At 38.8% G+C, this 19,573-nt stretch overlaps 1 protein-coding gene across 2 annotated transcripts in view; it reads right to left on the reverse strand.

The window, feature by feature from the left end:
• CD96 (CD96 molecule) overlaps positions 1 to 14,355 on the reverse strand; it is a 70,826-nt gene extending 56,471 nt beyond the window's left edge. The window contains exons 1-3 of one of the 2 annotated variants that reach the window (XM_081138630.1): positions 14,185 to 14,355; positions 11,717 to 12,073; positions 4,725 to 4,849 (exon numbers count right to left, since the gene is read on the reverse strand). In XM_081138630.1, the coding sequence (XP_080994756.1) occupies positions 4,725 to 4,849; positions 11,717 to 12,073; positions 14,185 to 14,245 (543 nt within the window). In that variant the 5' untranslated portion in view covers positions 14,246 to 14,355. The remainder of the gene's footprint in view (positions 1 to 4,724; positions 4,850 to 11,716; positions 12,074 to 14,184) is intronic. The other variant, XM_081138631.1, reaches the window with a different exon arrangement.
• Positions 14,356 to 19,573: the final 5,218 nt, after the last annotated feature.

The raw sequence follows: 19,573 nt of genomic DNA on the forward strand, positions 1-19,573 counted from the left end.
GATTCTGTTAACAGTATTGACTGCTACTTCTTTATCTCCACACTGCTTCCTATCTTCACATTTCCAGTCAGAGCTGCCAAAGCAGCTGCTTGCGAAGCTCCCACATTCACTCCGAAGGGCACCAGAACACTATTTATTTAATCATCACAATTGGTTGTCAACACTTTGTAGATTAGCTAGCACTTTAATTTTGATTATGGCGAAGACAATTAGAGTCAGTTGTCATCAGGTAGAAGGCAACAGTTTTGTTTTCTAGATTGCTAAGCTTCCCATAGGCATGAGAAACGAGCATTTTTTATTAGCACCATTTGCCTCTTTGTTTAACTATAAAACATAAAAAATATTAAAGAACAGCATATTGAAACCATACATTTATAGATAACAGTTAAAAATATATATAAGCATCTAGGTTTTAGATATATGCTTTTATCGCTGGTATTGAACTGTTTGCTGAAATATTCCTCTCCTTCCTGTCATGATTTTGAAGAGAAAAAGCATGACTTTTTTTTATTCACCAATTCAGGGAACAAACATTTCCTCAAACCCTCTCCACCACCACAAAATTGTACGCACAGGTCCCAAGGTTTTAGTACATGTCTGGCATTTGCTGGCCAACTGTTTTGTAATTATTCTGTTCAAACATAACCTTTGAAAGAAGCTTTCCCAGGTCCATCTAGTCAAAATCAAACTATTTTCCTTCTATTTTTTACATTTTTATCAAAATTGTATTTCACGGTAGGAAATATGACCAATATAGTTTGTATCCCTGCAGGATCTAGTACTCAAAACAGATTTGCATATGTTTATTGGATTGAATTGAAATTTATACTGTGGGAAATCAGGACAATCATTTGGAACGAAAACAAAATACTAGGGTGTATGTAGAAGCTCCCAGAACAAGCCTGCAGAATTTCCCTGACAACTGTATGTTTGTGCCCAAGGACATAAGATGGGAAATTTACCACTTGTCCTTTATCTACCAACTGCATCCCATTTAAACGTTCATGTATCGTGGGGTTTCTTATACATCACCTCACCATTCACTTAGTCCCTCAGTGTCCACTGAAGGGTTAACCCTTTGTGTTCACTTATTTGCCTCTCATGCTAGGTCAATGTTGCATACCCTATTTGCACCCGATGTCTGTCTACTTCAGTGTAGCTACGATTCTGGAAAGTAACTTCCCAGAAGATCCGCCCCAGGAACAACACATTTAACACAGCCTTATTATGGGATCGGATACATATAACAAATAATTTTTCTAATGATAATGGAGAATCCCAATAATCTCCATTAGAGTCATAACTGATTTAATTAGATTTTATAAAATTGCACATATAAGAAGACATGACTTATGCTTTCCAGTGACCTAGATTAAACTCATTTTAGCTTGTATAATTGTTCCCAGGATTTAATGCAGACTTGAAATGGGAGCATGTGCAGCTTCCCGGGGCTACTGAGTTCAGTCTAGCAGGTGTCTGCCTTCCTGAGCTCATCTTCCCCATCTCTGCATTTTATAAAGGCCACATTGTATGATATTTGTGAGAACAACTGGCTTATTGTTATGATTATTATTGCTAGTTTAACAAGACATTAAAGAACTAAAATAGGGATTGAAGAGGATATTTATGTCCTCTGCAGACCTATAACAGTCATGACATGAAGAGCTGTACTTTATTCTTTAATATGAGGAAATTAGATAATTTCACATCAGACTTGCAGAATCCCGCAGCCACCAACAGCATGGAGCACGAATGTAAATCAGAAGAGCAAATAGATTGTGACATTTAAAAATGGAATGCACAGTAGGAATTTAATCGGCACATTTGCCAATATAATATTCCCTTTGAAGAGAGGTTCCTTTCAAAAAGATACCTCAAGTTGTCTGTATCATGATGCATTGTTTAAAGTGACAGCGCGGCTTGAGGTTTTAGCAGAAGTTTAGGATTCACTCTCTCAGTGTGTGACCTTAGATGCACTCTTCCTGCCCCTCATTTATCCTAAATGTCCTGGCAGAATCCAAAGATGATGTCTACTTAGCCTCCTTCCTTTCTTTAAAGAAAATTACTAGATAAGATGCCTTATCATTTATCTAGTCACTGACACTTAATGAGCTGCTATTCATTAATCAATCAAATGCACAGTGTCAGTTTGGTGACCATCAATTTAATATGAGGCTTAGGAGTAGGACTGTGGGGGAAGGAGACCAAGAGAAACAGCCATTCGATTATTCACTGAGTGCCTATGTTCTAGGCACTATACCAAATGCTAGGAACTTTTGCAATGAGTGATGCAGCTTTTTGCCCTGGAGAAGCTCAGAGTCACACAAAGGACACAGACACAGCCCAAGTGAGGGCTTTACATTTGCTTGGGAAAACAGATCACACAGATCCTATAGATAAGATGCTACAGGTCAACTTACTAGCCAGCAAAAAACTCTACAGTGAAAGTTTACTAAATTTTACTATTATTTATTATTATTAAACTTTATTATTCCTATTGTTAGTTGAGCTTATAATAATTAGGGTGGAAACATTTTGCCTATTGGTGGAAATATTAAAAATGTAAGCAAGGAATAGAAAGTGCATTTCCATTACTGTAATGTTTAGTATTGTGAGTTTCTGCCCTCCTGAGGTCATCTCCGCTTTAAAACCTTTTCCTAAGAACCACATTGTATTGTGTTTGTTAAGAACAGTTGACTTATATTAACCAGAGGCATCATGCCCAGGAAGCCTTATATTTTAGAAACCAAATGCCATGAAAGGAAAAGAGTGTTTTCTGACAGATGACAAAGAGACATTGTAAAATTTTGAACAGTTTGAGAAAGTTACTTCAGAATATTTTTTTCTTTTCATCCTACTGACTGCCCCAAAATTATCTAGGTAGTGAAATATTATCTGTAGGTTGTATTTCAAGGCCTGCTTGGAGGTCGGTTATTTTGGATTTGCCATATCCTTAGAGAAATCTTTTTATATGAAGGGTCTAGTTTCCAAGACAGTCCAGAAAAACCTAGGTAACTTGTAATATGAATAATAAATTGTGCAAATACAGTATTTTGCAAACTGTATCAACTGCTATGTTCCTGGAGATCTATGAGTTCCATAAGAATTTTTAAATTTTGTGTTTTTATTGTGATGACAATCTAAAAATAATATAATCATATTCTGGATCATCTAAATCAGGGGTGAGGAACCTTTTCTCTGCCAAGGGCCATTTGGATATTTATAACATCATTCTCGAGCCATACAAAATTATCAGCTTAAAAATTAGCTATGAAAAAAGCTCCGAGATTTATTGAATTTCGAGTCCCTCCTGTGGTTGCCTTGGCAGGGCCAGACCAAATGATTTTGCTGGCCCTATAAGACCCATGGGCTGGATATTCCCCACCCTTGAGTGAACACTCATTATGTGATTATCAAAATAGTGTTTATAATTATCTTTATAATTGTTTTAGTCTTGTGTTATTGTAACTACGCAGAAACCTTATTTTCTTGAATCTGCCCTTTATTTTGATTTTCTTCCTTGACTCAAACTGGCCTGGCCCAGTGCTCTGACTCACCCACCTCCTTCTCCCTTGCTTAACCATTAGGCCTCAGGACAGTGAGGTTCTGGTCAGCATCCAGTAGTCTTAGGAACAAGGTCCTGGGTCTATTGACTACGGAGACAGAGTTTTCAATCAAACTAAAGATGATATCTTGGCCTCAGCTGTGTTTTAGCTCTGGACCCAGGCAAGCAGAACGATCCCAGAGAACAAATCCTTGTGAAATTGGACAGAACAACTCCATGGCTGACATCAGGACCGGATGCAATGATCAATTACCCCTTACTCTGGCACCAACCAATCAGTAGAGACCACAATCCTAACTGCTTTAGTCACCATGATTAATGATCCCCTCCCTATATAATCCATGCCCTAAAAGCCATCGGGGAGCCAGGTCTTTGAGCACAAGCTACCTGTGACTCCGGCATGGCTCCATCTCCTTAATAAATCCTTACTTTCTTGGCTGCAAACTCCTGTTCGTGTCTTATTGGGCTTTCATGCACACAGGCAAATGGACCCTTTCAGTCCAATAACATTATCTGATTTAACAGTATTAGAGCTCTACTATGTATATTGGCTAATAGCTGGCTGCCATTTGATTTGCTTGCCTTGGAAAATTTCTCCTAAAAATCCAGATTTCCAGATTTATTTATTTTGAAGTCAGGCAACATAACAACTCTGGGCCTGCCGATCCCTGTGGCAGTAATAGAGCTGAGCAGAGGCTGTTCGTAATATAGGTCCTCCTTCTATCAGGTATATTTCCCACCTATATTTTATAAGCATTAGACTGTGTTCCCCGAAGTAAAGTAATGTATATTTCCCAGGATGGTAAGTGTTCTGAGAAAAAGGGGTCTATCCCTCAACATATGCTGTTTGTAAAACAAACATTTGTGAGTAGAGGCTTCTATTGGATGTGACTCTTCTCCAGGGCACCATCACACTCCTGTCTGTAATTGGGGCTTGGTATATAACTTGAAATAGATACTAACCTTTTAGAAGCTAATTTCTAAATCAGTGCATAGACCAGAGACTTGCTGAGTGGCCCCTCACAGCCATTCCCCAACCTTCCACACAATACCTGCCTCTCATCCAGTGTTTTCTTCCCTATTATTATTTGTTATTCATTTTTACTTCATTAATATTTAAAGATCGTTCAAGTTATTCATTGAAAAGGGCAACACTTACCACCAACCATGCGAAGGTGAACTCAGATGAAATTTCTGAGGAGATATTTTGAAGGCATGGCATTTCCAGAGTCTGATTTATCTCTATTTCTATTGTATTGTTGCTTATCCATTCCTCCTGTGTAACTGTAACAAAACAGAAGGTGGAAAAGACATGGATCTGTGATTGGTTTATAAAGTGCTTTTTATCAGAGAAATGAGAACCGTTTTAGCATAAAGACTCATCTATCCTCAGGGTATACCTACGAAATAAAGAGGCAAAATCCTATTATAGTCCTGACTGTGTAAATGGCAAAACGGAGCCACTACCAAAAATTATTGATGAAAAATGATAGGGAATCTGTCCTAAAAGGATTCAGCTCCCAATTTGGCATATTCCTCTGCTTTACCCCAAATTCATGCTTTAGTCTTCAGATCACATTTCCTTAATCACATAGAATATAAAACATTAAAACTTAGCCTCTAATTCATTTTTAAATTTTAATAGACTTAATATTTTTAAGTCTGTGAATCTAAAACAGCAAAATGAGTGGAAAGTACAGAGAGTTCCCATATTACCCTCAGTCCCATGTCTGCACAACCTCCCCCACTATTAGCATCCCTAATCACAATGGTACATTTGTTACAATCAACGAGCCCACACTGACTCACCATTATCACCCAAACTGCACAGTTTATTTATCTTAGGGTCCACTCTTGGTGCTGTATAGTCTATGGGTTTTGATACCTACATAATGACACCTATTCACCATTGTGGTATCATACAGAGCAATTTCACTGCCTTAAAAATGGTCTATGCTCTGCTTGTTCATCCCTCCCTCCCACCAAACTCCTGTCAACCACTATCTTTTCCTGTCTTCAAAATTGTCTTTAGAGAGCTCATATACATTCCTTTAAAGAAAAATTGATACAGAAAAATATATAAAGTCTGAGGAAGCATTATGAATAAATTAGGTGCATTTTTAAAGTGACATGAGATAAATATCTGTTTATAGTCTTTTTTGGGAGAGGAGTTTTATATACATATATATCCATTTTTTTTATTAAACTATAGTAACACAAATAATAATTTATAAATAAAAACAATTCTATTATCCTAATATCCCGAAAACCTTATTTTTATATCTCTACAAATCTTTGTTTGCATGCATGTGTTTCCCATACTTTGCAATCTTATTAACCCGCACGTTACCTATGATTTTTACTTGAAAATGTTTTGCTTGGTTCTTGAACTATTTTTGGTTGACATTTTTATAGGCTTTATGTCATCCCATCATATATGCCCATCACCATTTGTTTAGTCACTTCCAATTATTGAATGATTATGCTCTTTCAGTTTCGGTTTTTACTTCATTTAAACTATTATAATCTATATAGCAAAGACCATCCTTATACTAGTAGCTTTCCTCTGACCATTCAGCTACTTAAGAAGACCTCCCAGGAGTATGATTAGTGAATCATGGGTATGAACATTCTCATTATTATCAACAGTATATATATTTAAAGTGGAATATTTCTCAGTTTGAGAATGTTAAGTTCATCTAGCCTTTAATCTCTCATAAGTTCCAGCTATTCTTTTGCTCATTCCTTCTCCTATCCTTAATTGCAAGCAGGCCTTTCCATCAGTAAACATCTTCCCTGCAACACTCTCAAATTGCGGTTGTTAATTTTCTTGTACCCTTACTCCTCAACATCAGGAGGTGGGGTCATTGCTCTCCATTGCTCCTTCCAAGTATTACTCCAACCTCATAACTTAAAAAAAAAAAAAAGGGCCTGTCATTTTCCCTCTATCTATAAAAGGTATTTTAAACCTCTCCAAATGCTTTTTTCTGAAGCCTCCTTATTTACCTGAAGACAATTTTGTTCTCTATTTTATTTTTATTTATTTTATTTAAATTTATCTTTATCATTGAAAGTATTACAGATGTCCACTTTTTTCCCCATTGACCCTTTCTGCCCTGAGCCCACCCTTACCCCAGGCCTTCAGCACAGTATTGCCTGTGTCCATGTCATTGTCTATTTTAGAGGAAAAAATAAAAGATGGCACATGCCTCCTCATAAGTACTCATCCTAGTTTCCCTTTCTCCTGATACAATAAAAAAGTTCTTTTTTCCATTTCAAGATAGTCCTACTACTAATGCTATGGATCTCATTGCTCCATCTTCTCAGAAACTTTATTTATTTTACCTTTTTCCACTGTTATTTTTAAACTTGATTTAAAAATGGGCACAGGAACTGAATAGGCATTTTTTTCAAAGAAGACATACAGATGGCCAACAAAATGAGAAGTAGCTCAACATCACTAGTCATCAGGAAAATGCAACTCAAAACCACAATGAGATATCACCTCACAATTGTTAGAATGACTAATATAAAAAAGACAAGAGATAACAAGTATTGGTGAGGATGTGGAGAAAAGGGAACCCTTATGCAGTGCTGATGAGAGTATAAACTGATATAGGCACTATAGAAAACAGCATGGAGACTCCTCAAAAAATTAAAAATAGAACTACCATGTGATCCAGCAATTCCAATTCTGGGTATAAATCTAATGGAAATGAAATTACTATCTCAAAAAAATATATATATGCATCCACAAGTTAATTGCAGCATTCTTTATGATAGCAAAGATACAGAGACAATGTAAGTGCCCATTGATGGATAACTGGATAAAAAAAATGTTCTAACATGCAGTGGAATATTACTCAGCCATAAAATGGAAATCCTGCCATTTGACACAAGATGGATGGACCTTGAAGGCATTATGCTAAGTGAAATAAGACAGAGAGACAAATACTGTATGATCTCACCTATATGTATAATCTAAAAAATAAAATAAAACCTAATTCATAGATACAGAGAAGAGATTGGTGCCTGCCAGAGGTGGAAGCAAGGACTTGGAAAAATAGGTAAAAGCGGTCAAAAAGTACAAACTTCCAGTTATAAGATAAATAACTTCTAGGGAATCTAATGTACAGCATGGTGACTAAAGGCAAAAGTCCCCTGAGGCTTTTGTTGTAATCTGGGAAATTAAACCCACATTGTATTTTTATAATGAATTCTGATAACTGCAAATTTTAAAATGCATTAACATCTTACAATCTGAAGCACTGTGGGACCCAGTATCATTCAAATTAAGGACATCTGGATTACAATAACCCGATGCTTGACTCAGAGAAATTTTGGAATAATTTGAAAGCTCCTAACCTAAGAGGAAGCCTTGTCAAGTAAAAATGGATAAAAGACTTAAATGTAAGTTGCGAAACATAAAAATCCTAGAAGAAACGATAGGCAGCAATCTCAGACATCTCTTGTTAGCAATATGTTTGGTGATAAGTCTCGTAGGGCAAGGGAAACAAAGGAAAAAAATAAACCAATGGGACTACATCAAAATAAAAAGCTTCTGCACAACAAAAGAAACCAACAAAATGGAAAGGGATCCCATTGTATGGGAGAGCACATTCACCAATAATACATCTGATAAGGGGTTAATTTCCAAAATATATAAAGAACTTATACAACTTAAAAGGAAGACAAACAATCCAATGTAAAAAAAATGAACAAAAGACTTCTCCAAAGAGGACATACAGATGGCCAAGAGACATGTGAAAAAATGTTCAAAGTCACTAATCATCAGAGATGCAAATTAAAACCACAATGAGATATCACTTCACACCTGTCAGAATGGCTACCATAAAAAAAATCAACAAATGACAAGGTCTGGTGAGGCTGTGGAAAAAAGGGCACCCCAGTACACTGCTGGTGGGAATGCAGACTGGCACAGCCACTATGGAAAGCAGTATGGAGTTTTCTCAAAAAATTAAAAATGGAGCTGCCATTTGACCCAGTGATCCCACTTCTAGGAATCTATACTAAGAAACTCAAAATGCCATTCAGAAAGAATATATGTACCCCTATGTTCATAGCAGCATTACTTACAATAGCCAAGATCTGGAAACAGCCCAAGAGCCCATCAGTAAATGAGTGGAGAAAAAGCTGTGGGACATTCACACCATGGAATACTATGCAGTTGTAAAAAAAGAAGGCTCTCTTACCCTTTGGGACAGCATGGAGGGACCTGGAGAGTGTTATGCTAAGTGAAGTAAGCCAGTCAGAGAAAGACAAGTATCACATGATCTCACTCATATGTGGACTCTAATGAACAAAATAAACTGAAGAACAAAATAGATCCAGAGACATGGAAGCATGGAACAGACTGAGAAATCTCAGGGGTAAGGAAGGAGAGGGGGTGAGAAGAGATTAACCAAAGAACTTGTATGCATATATGCATAACCCATGGACACAGGCAATAGTGTGGGGAAGGCCTGGAGAGGAAGCTGGAGCGGGGCGGAGGGGTCAATGGGGGAAAAAGGGACATCTGTAATACTTCCAACAATAAAAATAAATAAAAAAAAAATAAAAGATAAGAAGCGAATATAAAACTGTTTATTATCTTTCTACCCTCACCCACAGCCTCAGAGCACTAAATCACACAGAGGAACAACATACTGTGAAAAGAAAAAAAAATCCCTTCTCAGTGAGGCCCTCAGAGAACAGGGGATAGAAGTTAGACGCATCTTGTGTGAGCAGACGAGGGGGTGGAATAACTCAGATGACAACAGAAAGGAAACAGGAAGAGGTCCAACTGCCTCTGGTCTCTCAGCATTTTCATATTTAGATTCTTATATGCCACTTCAATTTGCATTTGTTTATGTACATCATAAATGTATGCACTTCATGTGTGCTTTGCTTACCCAAGTAGCTTGCAAATGTGAAAATCTCTCAGGCATATAACAGGGAAATGGCACAAATAGGAGGAGAAGGGAGAGAAGATCAAAAGAATAAAGGGGGAAAAGCTGTGTCATTGGGTGGGGACCTGACAGGGCTCCTGAATGGCACCTGCATCCTCTGAGTGAAGTGTCTCCCCCTTAGCTCTATGCCAGGCTTACAGTTTTGGTCCATCATGAAGATTTTTTCTCCTTTCTGTTTTGCTTTTTTTCTATTTTTCTTCCTTTCTACCCAAATACACAACACCAGAAACATTGCCCTAACACTGAGGCCATTGCTTTTCATCTGACCCAGCTGACCAGTAGCAAGGTTATAATCAGAAGACTGGGAATTTTCTAACCACACAGCATGCAGACCTGGCTCTGTCTCTCTATTGATTTGCAGTTTTTTTGTAGCTACAGTTGGGTGCCTTGGGTTGGCCTTTATTTTAAGAAATACACTTTCCTTAAAGGCAATTCCACTCTTCTTTTTGGATAACATACTACCTCTTCTCCATTTCTGTCTTCATGTTGAAGAAATCCTATTTCCTATAGGGCACATCAACCTATGTTGCCAAACCTGAGGAGTAAACATTAGGTCCTCAGAGATGTAATAGTTTCCAGATCTAGGCAGAAGGTACAAAATCTATGTCTAAGCCAAAGCCAATGTGTACTTGTGCTTATATATAACAAACGTCCTCTTGGGCTCCAACTTAGGCAAGTATAAAAGAGAGGGGGGAGGACTCATTTTTAATAAGAATCGAGAAATAGCTTACTCAGTACTATATTATACTTAATGAAAACTACCATTTACACACACACACACACACACACACACACACAAATTATCCCATTTAATCATCAAAATAATGGTATCTATGAAGGAGGCACTATAATTATCCTTATATGTTTGTTATATAAGGAAACAAAAGCTTAGAGACTTGAAATAACTTGGCAAAGGTGAAGTATAGAGTAAATGACAGAGCCAACATTCCAATCTAAGCTACCTGACTCCAATGCTGTGTAGCTAAACGATGTACTATACAGCTCTCCTTAATTCTATTCACTCGACTCCACCCCACCCTATCCCCAGTTGAACCCAAGTGTATTTTTTTTTTCTTCTGGAAAACAAACAGCAATTGGACTAGGGCATTGAAAGGTGGTGGTGGAAAGGTTCTTGTCTATAGGTAGACTGTTCCAGTCCCATGGTCTTATCTCTTGATAAGAAATAGAGAAGGGTAATAAATCCATACCTGCTTGCCCTGGGCAGCTCTATGTCCCCCTTAGCATAGCCTTCATGAGTTATTTTTTTGTTGTTTTTTCTTATATTGCCAGGCCACTTTGCCTTGAGTTAAAAACATTCTATTTCCAGTGCACTTTCCATTTGTTGACTAATGTCATTCTTTTTCATTAGTAGAAATGGAAATCATTTATTTTAGGACCAAGTGATTTAGGGTGGGAATTATTATAGTCATTTTCCAGATGGGTTCAGACAATTGACATGGCAGACCCCAGGTGAAATTCATTTCTAGCCAGAAAGGAGCTAGAACTTAAACCTAAGATTCCTGCCTGCAAATGTAGGTGTCCAAAGCATGTTTGTGTGAGTGCTCTGTCTCCTCTGGGGTCCTAGGCTTGTCTCCTAAGTTGTCTCTACCTTTTTCTCTTCTCCACCTTCATTTCATTCTCATACTAAAGCCAGGATGATCCTTTTTAACACAAATACAATCAGGCTATAACCGTCATTCCTTCATTTTGTTGAAAATGTTTCAATGTCTTTCCACGGCACTTAGACAAAAATCAAAACCTCAAACGTGGCCGACAAGGTCTTGCATGATCTGGCCCTTACCACCTCTCACACTTCACCCCTTAATCTCTGCACCACAGTCCCACTGACATTTTCCCACTTTCTCAAACACTGCATAGCCCTGCACGCACGCTGTTGCCTCTCTCGAGATCACTCACTAACCTCCTCCCTCTGAAATGGTGTTTACGTTCTTCAGACCTCGGCTCACTTTGCTCTCTCAGAGACAATTTCCCTGATGACTAGTATATGCTCTCTCACAGACCATTGCAATTCTTATCACTGTTGCAATTTTACATTTATTGGTGGAATTACTTGATCAGTTTCTGTCTCCTTTACAAGCAATACCTCTTTCTGTTCAACCTTGTATACTTAGTACCATGCCTGGCCTATGGCTGGCACATAATACATGTTTGTTACGCTTACCCTTTTTCTGAAGGAGAAGGTTGTAGGTTTTAGTCTGACTGCCCTCTGGGTACCAAATAAAGCTGCACTCATACTTCCCACTGAGTGAGAAGGACATGTTCTTTAAGTGCAGAATCCATTTTGACACGTTCTGAGGAGTTTCTGTGAACGTCACCAGTGACCTACAGGGAACCCCGTTGGCACAGTAGTAGCCATATTGCGGATGATAAACGGCAATGAGGTCCACCTCTTTGGTGACCTTGGACCATTGCATTTGCACCAAGAAGTCTTTCTTCTGTGTCTGGCAGGTCAGGTTGACATCAGAGCCAGGCAAAGCATAAATGTCTTCTCTTGTATTGAATTTTCCTTCCCATATTCCTGAAAAGGAAGAACACCAGCCATCAGTTTGCATGATTCACATGGAGTGACTTTTTAAAAAATATATATCTTTTATTGATTTCAGAGAGAGGAAGGGAGAGAGAGAAACATCAATGATGAGGGAGTCGTCATTGATGGGCTGCCTCCTGCACACCCCTGGCTGGGGATTGTGCCCCAACCCGGGCATGTGCCCTGACCGGGAATCGAACTGTGACCTCCTGGATCCTAGGTTGATGCTCAACCCCTGAGCCACGCCAGGCCGGGCTGGAGCCACTCTTAATTTTAAACCTGGGTGACTCTGATGAAGTGAGTGAGCACCACAGGGATTTTCTCCTTGCTGCCTCAGGGGCTGGAGAGAGCTTGTGCTTGACCCAGGTACAGAAGCATGAGTCTCAATACATATGGGGAGGCATTTACTTTAGGACACTAGAAGAACTTACTGACTTCTGAGTATCTGCTTCTTCGTCAGTTGGTCTATCTAAAAAATAGATACTGGTGGAAAAAATCAAGACTATTTAAAATTGAAACTCACCATAAAATTATTGTGGCAACAGTTTTTAAGTATAATACAATTGGCTTTTTTTGGTTATGAATCAACAGCTGTGTGTAACACTCAAGTGGTATTTTCTAAAACCACAAAAATAACTCTAAACTTTGTGTAGCAGTTTTTTAAAATGCATTTCTAGAAGAGGCTTTTACATATACTGTCTTGTTTGATCTTTCAAACATACCAGAGTGACGTTGTTAACACTCTTTTTCAAGGAAGAAACGGAGGCACAGACAGATTAAATGGCTTGTTCAAAGTCACATCTCAGTAAAAAAAACATGAGTTCGACTGCCTAGAAACTGTGCAGTTTCTATAACCTCATAAACTCCAAACTGCTCCCAAATTGGCTGAGAAGGGTCAGAAATTTGATATTCAATATATATGGATTAAAAGGGCCTTCATCTCCATGTAGTTAGTTCATGGCTGGAGGAGAGGAGGAAATACCTCAGGTAAAGTGTCCGCTAAAGATAAATCATTGGTTAGCATCACCTATAATCAATGCTTTGAAACACTAGACATAAAAGAAGATTCTCTCCCATCAGCTCTCTGACCAAATGGCACAGGGCACTTAAAATATGTTAAGCACTGCATCTTTGACATGCCTTCAACAGTGTAAGCTTCAGTTTTAGAATGAACATGGAACAATTTTACAGGAATGATATGTTATTGTGACAAGTACCACAGAACCTAACAAAGGGAAAAGATAAAAAGATGACAAGCAACTGAGAAGAAACAAGGCTCTCAAAGGTACTCGACAAACAGGAATTATTATACTTTTATGGATGCAAAAGTATGGGTAGGCAGAGGTTAGTACAGTTTAATGTAACTCCCTGTGAGCTCCCCTTTGCTGGATAATATGCTTCTGATCCTATCTACAGCATTATGTTCCAAAATCTTCTTTGATTTAGAAATTCTCCTTAAAATCTTAGTATTTCTATCTGAAAAGCACAGTTAATTCTTAAGACACTCGGGACCACAGGACTAATCTTTCTTCCTATCATTTTTAAATAGGCCCTTTAGGTACTAGTTCCCACTGTCATAAGGACCCCACCCCGTCTCCCAGGTCTGTACCTACACATGCCTCATTAAAATTCCACATATGCTCGACCCCCAAAGACATGAGCGTTTGGAGGAGAAATGCTTGTTATATCCAAAAGAAAAAGGGTAGTTGAAAGAGAGAAAAAGTTAAGCAAAGATCTCTGAGCACTGATGGCTTTGTGATTTATTTATTTATTTACTTTTAGTATCCCGGAGCTGTTCTCGCTACCATTTGGAGAGCATTTCATTTCTAAGAAGCAAAATTTCCCAATTACTCCGGAGATCCTCTTAGGAAGGAAACGGGTAAAAACGTCTCTGAGCAGCGGCACAAACCACCCATTCCCTTCTCGGTTTTAGGGTCGTTAGTAATCCTGTCTGGAGCCTAACAGCCCTGCCATAGCTGCCGCTGAAACGCACTGAAAACCTTAGGACCCGCCTGCCTTTGGCGCTCAGCTTCAGTGCAGTGAGCAGAGGCCTCCCTCACCCCCGACGCGCTGGCTCAAGGAAGGGCGGCTGGAAGCCTTACCCCCGACGGAATGAATCTGGAGGATGCAACAGACCGCACAGTAGGTCCATTTCTTCTCCATCGTCTCCCGAGGCCTCACACCAGCATTTCCATCACGGTCACAGGAGCCAAATGATGCCTTTAACTAAGCAAACCCCAGCCACCCTATTCGTGCTGCAAAACCCCGAATCTACCACACGCCTGGGGCTGTTTATCACTTGGCAAGACCCCAGGAAATGAAACGTAGACAGGAAAGTAATGCGGTTCAGAGCTCAGTTTAACCTTCAACAGAACAGTGTTGAAATTGTTCTCTGAAACCTTGTGTATCACCTTTGTTCAAAGGCTTTTCAGAATCCAAAGATTCTTTTCGTCAGGATCTGCGTGTCAGTCAAGCTGCTTCTAAAATCCAAAGGAAATCACGCAGAGTTGTTCATAATGTGCTTTTCGTACATTCTTTCCAGGAGCACAAAGTCATTTAACAAATGTGAGCCTCATGTCTTTTATAATAGTTTTGCTGTTCAATTTTAAAATATATTTGCTTTCCGGAATTGCTCTGGGGTGAAAGAACAAAACATTAACACATTTAATTTTAATAAAATCTGAGGGGAACATATCTGAGGGGAACATCAGCTATTAAAACAAATTTTATTGTCTCCCCTCTTGCAGGAAGACCCACATTTCCTGGGGGTGGAGGAGTGAGGGCTCCTTCTCTACCCTTTGTCTGGGATAGGCTGGAAGTCAGGCAGGGACATCTCTCACCCTGCTGGCTGGAGGCCTATTTTGCTGATGGCAGAAGAGCTTATGCCTCAGCCCAAAACCATATAGAGCAAGGCTGAAACAATCAGAATCCAAAGGCAGAGACTCTCCTACCTCAGACAGCCACCAGGCCTGTTACATGTGCCCAGTCACTGCCATTAACAGAGGACGGAGACCAGGGATTAGGAAAGTGACTCCTGGGACATAATGACTAGCCCCTGACAGATATGACTACATGGTTTCCCAGCTTAGGATAAAATAGACCATCTTCACCTTCCAACATTAAGAAAACAAGCATTAGTCTGAACACTACAGAGCAAGTTTAATAAACAAAGAGTAAAAAGGACTAAATGTATGTGTCTACATACAACAGTATGAACAATTGGCGAAATATTCCGTGACCTCAATCTCACTACTGCCTTTTGGCAGCACCGAGAAAACCTGAAGACAAAGGAGAAAGCTGAGTTTCATTCCCAAGGTGACAATTTTTTGAGGTCAGGGAGAGAGAATTTTCACCAGGTTGTCATCATCTGTCATGTCATCATGTATCAAGTTATCACGTATCATGACATCACGTCATGTCATTAAGTTTATACTCATCTGTCCAATGCAAGGACTTGGGGGAAATATGGATGATGCTAAGACAAAAGGTATCACCCTTGTTGTTGAGGAGATTAGCATTTCGCTGGGAGAAGAGAGATTTGCAGGTAGTGAAACAGGGCTAATCATTACTACTCAGCTAATGATGTTTCTTGCAAAGGCCAGAAGATGGAGTTACTTTTTTCCTAATTTAGAGCTCTCCAAGCATTTATTCGCACACCCCACATCCCCACTAAGGCTCAGATTGCTGGAGGTGTTGGGTCAGGTGGTGATGACAAGGATATTTTGGAGAGAGCTGGGGAGTTCAGAGTCTTCGATTGAAAAGAGGAGGAGACATCACTGCTCCTGATGCCTTCATCTCGTCCTCATTTCCCCAGTAAATCAGTGATGGACTCTAGAGCCAAAATCAGTTCAAGAGATATGCTGGGGAGATCCTGATCTGTAGGTTAATGTCCCTATTAAGTTGGGACACATTACAAGCCTGGGGAAGGAAATCAGTCTCCTCACTCTGTTTTTCATATTAGGGAATTTACCTAAGTGGAAACCAATAAAAATCTAAATTTATTGAATTCTCTAAAAACAACACCCCCCTTCACGTATTTATATATCTCCTATTTCTTTAAAGTTTTTCAAATCCTCATCTGAGGATACGGTTATTGATTTTAGAGAGGGAAGGGAGAGACAGAAAGAGACAGAGAGAGACAGAGAGAAACACCAATGTGAGAGAGAAACATCGATTGGTTGCCTCTCATATGTGCTCCAACCGGGGACAGGGCCAGCATGTTACTGACCTGGAATTGAACCCAAGACCTTTTGTTGTATAGGATAACACTTTAACCAACTGAGCTACACCAGCCAGGGCTAGTTGTCTCCTATTTCTTATTGCTTTAAAGTAAAACAAGTTCATAAAAGATAAAAAATGTAAAATAAAACACCTTAAATTTTAAAAAAAGGAAATTGTCATTTATTCTCTAGAGCTACAGACTCACTTTTAATGGGATCCTCACCTCTCATTGGGTTGGGCTACCCAAAGTATCTATTCAGTGGCTGCTGGGCAAATCTCGCTCTCTGGGTCTTTATCCAGGGCCTGGTTCATGGTTTTTATACTTAGAAACCTCTGCAGCCTGGAATCATTAGATTTGACTAGTTGTCCTTTGGGACCCACCCAGGCTCTAAGAGAGGAAAAAAAATTCAGATGCTCGCAGAATCTTAATTGAACACACCTGGTGTCCTGCAGTTGCAAGGCCAGGTGCCAGCCCCTCCGTGGCTATTTTTATGCAGCAGGTGGCAGCAACACCCTGCAGACCAGCACAGCTCTGCCAGATGATGGGAACTTTGCTTCCACTGCCTTTCAATCCCGAGAGTATTTTCTAAAGGCCCTTTCAGCACGGGGATAGGCATTCGCTGAGCTTAAAAATAACTCTTCTATAGAAGTCATGTCAATCTAGTCTATTATCCTCCCTGCTCACCAAATCCCAATTGCACAGCGTTTCTTCTTAGAGTATACTCTGCTCATACAAAGAGAAAACAGAAGCAGTCAGTTTCACATACAAAAAGAAATCTTGAACTTCTTGAACTTCAGAGGCAAATTCAATTATTTACAAAGAGAAGCAAGGACACACATTATTTCTGCTCCTGGCGAACCATAATTGTTTGTTTTGGACAAACTTTTTATAGACTCCTTCTAAACACTTACCCTCAACAAGAAAAGGACATTTTCAAAAGTAGGAAGCTGAGCAAAACGGTAAACTTACTTTTGTGGTTTTCATAGAGGTTAACTCAAACATTGCTGATTTGTCTTGCATTTTACTCTTTAATTACTTATGCAAAAAAAAAATGTGGAATGTTCTGTTTCTTTCCCTAAATGTTTAGAAACCATAGTGCTTAATGTTTCTGCTAATCAAAAAATATTTATTGAGTGCCAAATCTTAAAAGATTATAAAGAGCCATAATTCTAGGTGATTTAAAAACATAAATGATAAACACACCTCTTGGCCTTTAGACACTTATCATTTTGCTGGAGAGAAAACATCCCTGAGCACCAAAAGAGTCGAGTAACATAATGCACAGGACCAAATGAGTAGGTGGGACAGGCTCCCAGGCAAGGGGAGATCTCCCAGGGATCAGCTGGGGTAGGGAACACCTGAAGTGTGGACTCGAAATTTGGCTCTATATTACAGAAGTGAGTCTGGTGGAATCCATGAGGTAGTCACCCTAGGCAGAGAAAACAGTAAGAAACAACATTTGGTAGTATTGAAGTTAAAGGTTAATTCAGTGATTTGGCTGTTATCATTGGGCAGGGACTTTACTGGGGGTCTGGGGCAGACAAAATTGCCCAACCAGTGAGCTTAGGTTAAGGAGGGCTTTGAATTTTAGCCTACAGACTTTTTTCTTATGTTAGACAGAATTACAGAATTTTCAACAAAAGAGTAACATATTTAAATGTAACATTTTAGAAGGAAGGATGAATTAATTTGGCATGCGTAGATTGAAAAAAAGAAGGGAGAAAGGGGAGGCAGAATGTCTGTTGGGAATTTTATGCTTCTTGACAAGAGCCTGGTGATTGGCAATGAGTATGGCAAAGAGCGATGAGGGACATGGACGTTCAAAAAGGGGAGGTAAGGCTTATTGTCCAACTGGACATGGAATCAAAGTCTCCTGTGAAGTTTTATGCATTAGAATTAAGAGAAATAGAGCTGGATTGCTGCTGGAAGAGCCACTCACCCAAGGAGCAATTGTCAAAGGGTCACTGGGCTTTGCGTAGGAAGTAAGGAATCACCAACCAGGGGACAGCATAGAGGCCCTGCCTTCATGAGCACCAAGTTCCTCCTTTTGGTTTTCACTCAAATTGTATAAGTTTAGGAATAGCCATCTAGTGAGAGAAAAAAAATTTGTGAGACTTTCAGCATAACAATCTCTTTTATCATCATCATTTCCACCATGCTCAATTCCATCTATTAAAGATTGGTTTTAATTTAATATATTTTTCCAATGACAACATCAATATCTGCTCATTACCAGGAAACATTTTAAAAGGTTAATGAAGAAATAAAAATCAGCTGGAATCATAACCACCCAAAGACAAACAATACTTATATTTGTCTTATATCTTTTTAGATTTTACATAAATATGTATACATGAAGAAAATTGATATTTACTATTTTTACCATGTGCACTCTAACCTATGCTTTTTTTGCACTTCACAATATACTATAGACATATACACATGTTATAAAACAAAGATAAATTTTTTCCTTTTAAAATGATTGCATAATATTTTATTGTATGGATGCACAGAAAAATAATTTAAAGAAAAATAAATATAAAACTTCTCCCTAAAGTTTTACTTTGAGAAATACAATGATAAAGTTTAACTGAATAATTATAGTTAGTAATCTTTGAATATCTCTCTTTAGTGGCAAGTTGAAGTAAGGGGGCGGGGGGGAGAGAGAGAGAGAGAAGAGAGCCCTTGATTTTTGCCAAAATGTTGGGAAGCTAATGTTGACTCAACAATAACTCAATAATGTTGACTTTTCCAGAAATATATTTTAGAAACCATTAATAGTTCTAGAGTTAACAACATAGCCAAAAGGAGAAGAAATAGTTTAAATTCTACACTCTACCTGGCTTCAAAACTTTGAAATTTATTTAAAATATCTCCTCACATTCAATGCCGAGAACACCTTGTAAAACTGAGAAGTGTTGCAATTGATTTTAGAGCTTAAAAAAAAGATAGTATAAAACTAAATCACATACTGGGATCCTTTTGTAGACAGCTACAAACATATTCTTAACTACACTGTATTTTTATAACTGTAGATTCACATAGAAATATTGTGTTTCTATATTTGATGAAAACAATAGGTTAGGTAAAAATCACCTAAGGACTGGATCTGACCTTTAGGTAGTAATGCCCACCCACCTCCATCCTGCTTTCCTCCCAATAATTTTCTCTTAAATGGAGTTCTGAATGTGAGAACAAGAGGGAAGGAGGGAGGGAAAGAGAGAAAACTTGCACTTTGGTATTTGTCACTTTTTGTGATTGTGTAGCTC

Source organism: Miniopterus schreibersii (assembly GCF_964146895.1).
Source record: "Miniopterus schreibersii genome assembly, chromosome: 5".
Lineage (NCBI taxonomy): Eukaryota > Metazoa > Chordata > Mammalia > Chiroptera > Miniopteridae > Miniopterus > Miniopterus schreibersii.